Source organism: Notothenia coriiceps, unplaced genomic scaffold, assembly GCF_000735185.1.
Source record: "Notothenia coriiceps isolate Sejong01 unplaced genomic scaffold, NC01 NC01_scaffold00034605, whole genome shotgun sequence".
Taxonomy (NCBI): Eukaryota; Metazoa; Chordata; class Actinopteri; order Perciformes; family Nototheniidae; genus Notothenia; species Notothenia coriiceps.
Genome location: NW_011367306.1, coordinates 7,234 through 10,387, shown reverse-complemented (window position 1 = coordinate 10,387; position 3,154 = coordinate 7,234). Strand labels below are relative to the sequence as shown.

General features: G+C 43.1%; 1 protein-coding gene across 1 annotated transcript in view; it reads right to left on the bottom strand.

The window, feature by feature from the left end:
* Positions 1–265: 265 nt before the first annotated feature.
* Positions 266–3,154, bottom strand: part of LOC104962388 (transmembrane protein 26) — a gene marked incomplete at its 3' end in the record, with an annotated part of 7,807 nt that continues 4,918 nt past the window's right edge. Inside the window, exon 4 of the mRNA XM_010790828.1 lies at positions 266–841. Coding sequence (XP_010789130.1) covers positions 266–841 — 576 coding nt within the window. The remainder of the gene's footprint in view (positions 842–3,154) is intronic.

Sequence of the window (3,154 nt, the reverse complement as noted above, 5' to 3'; positions counted from 1 at the left end):
GACTGTCTCTGAGCTAGGCTGAGATGCAAGAGATGGCAGATGGGTTCGACTCTCGCTTGGTGTGTGAAAGCCTACCTCGCGCCCTAGCCCCCGAGGGCCAAAGTCATGCCTCATGGCATTTTGAGCTTTTCTATACCTGGATACCACTCTGATCTTCTTCCCTCTCTATGCCTCTCTCTGTGTCTGTCTGACAGCTCTGCTCCTCTCCACCTGCTTCTTCTTCCTCCTCTTCCTCCTTACCGCTCTGGATTCGACAAAGGCGTACCAAAGCGGTACACCTTTCCAACTCTGATTCCCCAACCAGCTGCTCGCACTGCACCACAAAGATTCTGTAAAGCTCCAAGAGGACGATGAGGATGTTCTTGCAGGTGAAGAAGATCATCAGCTGGTTGAGTACCTGCTCTTGGACCATGAGGTAAAGCCGGTAAATCAGAAATGGGCCATCTTGGAGTCCAACAGTGAGAAGCAAGCTCCACACTTCACTGGAGCAGCAGGAAGTGAACCACGATGGAGCACCAGGGCAGAACACGCACGTCTTTGGAGACTCCCCCTTTGGGAGTTGTGTCTGGGTGAGCACCAGAGGAAACTGCATGAGTGCCCAAGAAAATAGGCCCAGTCCCATCATGACTACCGCTCGGTTGGTTTTGACCTCGGGTTCTTTGAAGGTGTCGAAGATATCCAAGATGTCTGCACCCAAGCCCACGTAGACCATGAGGAGCTGGGAGAGCTGGTCACGGGACATGTCCCCCTTGGGCATCAGCCAGCGACCCAGGACCAACACGATGAGCATGGTCTGCTCCAGGCCAGCCACCCAGTTCTCCGGGTCCAGCTCCACAATGCCCTAGGGGAAGGACACAGCATCATGTTCTTAGGTCTAACGAGTTGAGTTAAAGTTGTCTGTCCTCTATGCTAAAAAAAACAAGAGTTATGCTAAAAAAATTCCATCTTAAGTGCTGTCATGGCCAGTTGGATGGTTGGGCGACATAAAAAACACAACTGGTATATCCCAAAAACAGCAATGTCAGTGATCGGGTATGTGTTGTCATGTCTCGGAAACTAACTATGAAAGTTTATTCTTTATATTAGCTTTGTCCTGTGCCTTCTGTCTTATTTTGAAAAGTAATTCTCCCTCTCGTTTCAGGACTCCATGCTCCCCGCCTGCCCGTTGAAAACTGACTCTCAAGGGGTACCCTGTTCGTAATAGAGTGACGGAGAGGGGCCCTGACCGTCCGTCAACATGTGACGGGTTGGGAGTGAGAACGTGTTGGTGGATAACCCCAACGTTTTTTTCTTATTCAAAAGAAGACCTTAACTTAAAGTATTCTTTAATGTTAAAATAAAGTCTTATTAGTTTGTCTGTTTTGTACATCCTCCTGTTAATATCTGTGGACGTCCTGCACTAAACTGTTTTATTGTAGAGATCACTACAGTATCTTCTTGATATTTTCTATTCTATATTTCTAGCATGCCTTCTACTTTCCCCCTATTTTGTATGTAGGCTACTCTTAATATTTAAATGTTTTCATCAAATATAACATATTTAACAACTAAATGCAATAACGTGCTTTAACCACTAGGTGGTGCGGGTTAAAAAAAAGTGTAGTCTAGTTAATAAAACATAATAATATCAAACATAATATGACTATTAACTTTATTGTGAAATTAAAACAGAACGGTAAAGGAAAATATAGTTTCAGTCTCTCGATTTTAAGCTTATGCATTGTACCATGAACCTGTATAGACCTGTAACAGTCAACTGCATGAGGAGTTAGAAAGGTAGTTCAGTAAATAAGTAATATCTTTGAAAACTACAAATCCCTTTCTATCAGCTGTGCACCGTTATGGTGTAAATACAGCCTATCTACTAATTGGATCAAATATAAAAGTCAGCCGAATTAGTGTTGATACTGCAAGGAGACGTATTGTGTGAAAAGAAATGGAAGATGTTTAATTGCTGATATATTTATGATCCACATCACGTATTCAGTTTCGGCGGCATTCCTTCCAGTTTGTCAAGAAGTCTTCTCACCAGGGCTCTATAAATAAATATCTACGGCAGATATGCAGGGGCGGCGGGTACTGTAGGCTAGGGAAGGCTAAGCCTTCCCAAATATTTGTGTCACTGCATCCTGGTAAAATAAAAATATAATGTATAATGTTTGTGTCTTTGACATTAGTGCTGCTATGCAGCCACCTGTGCCCTGTACTACAAAGCCAGTTCAACATACCCTGGATATGTTTGAGTTATCTAAACTAAACCTAACAAACGAGATCTCGCTAAGCGGTCATACGTCACTGGTTATCAAGTCGGTAAATCAAGCCAGGGTTTCTCTCTCCAGCTGAGAGCGCGTTCACGTGAAAGGGGCGGGGTTAGCACATTTGGACCAATCACAAATAGGGACAACGCAGCGTCATACTTCATTAATGAAAAGTAAACTAATATTAGATAAATATGAACTTTAAACATCCATGACTTAAACATATAATCCACCTGCAAGGTGAATATAGAACAACTGGTTAAAAGATAACTACCGAGTGTTTGAAAGCGTACAACAGTTTTATGATATCAATGCCCCATCTAAGACACGAGTGGATCTGACTTTAATTACATTTGAGTTGAGTGTTTACGTGTTGCTTAAAATAATACTTCTGCATACAGTATGTGACAATGTAGGTGATGCACGGCCAGATACGGCTCGAGAAACTGACTCAGATAAGATTCTCTGCATACGGCAGTTTAAACTGTATTTCCTTTATCCTGTGATATGACTTGATAAATTTAACTCCGCACACTGAGCTCTGATTGGTCAGCAGGCGGTGCTTTCACTGAGTTGATCTCCTTTCTATAGACGCGCAGGAGGCGGGCAGCGTCAGCCGGGTAAAAAAAAAATGTTATTTTAGCCCTTCCCAAAACCTGAGCTTCACGCGGCCGGCCTATGCAGATTAATGTAATATGTAATGCAGCGAACCGTGTATTGACCAATAGCGCGTTAGTGTTGACTTCCAAAGAGAAAAGCGCAAGAACACTCGCGGATTAAATCATTTCACTTTTTAAAATGTTTTGCCGATTTCATATCGCGCATAAACATCCATATGCATCCAACGTGCATTGCGGCTAAAACATCCAGGATTATGTTCGGTGTAGTTCGATGTT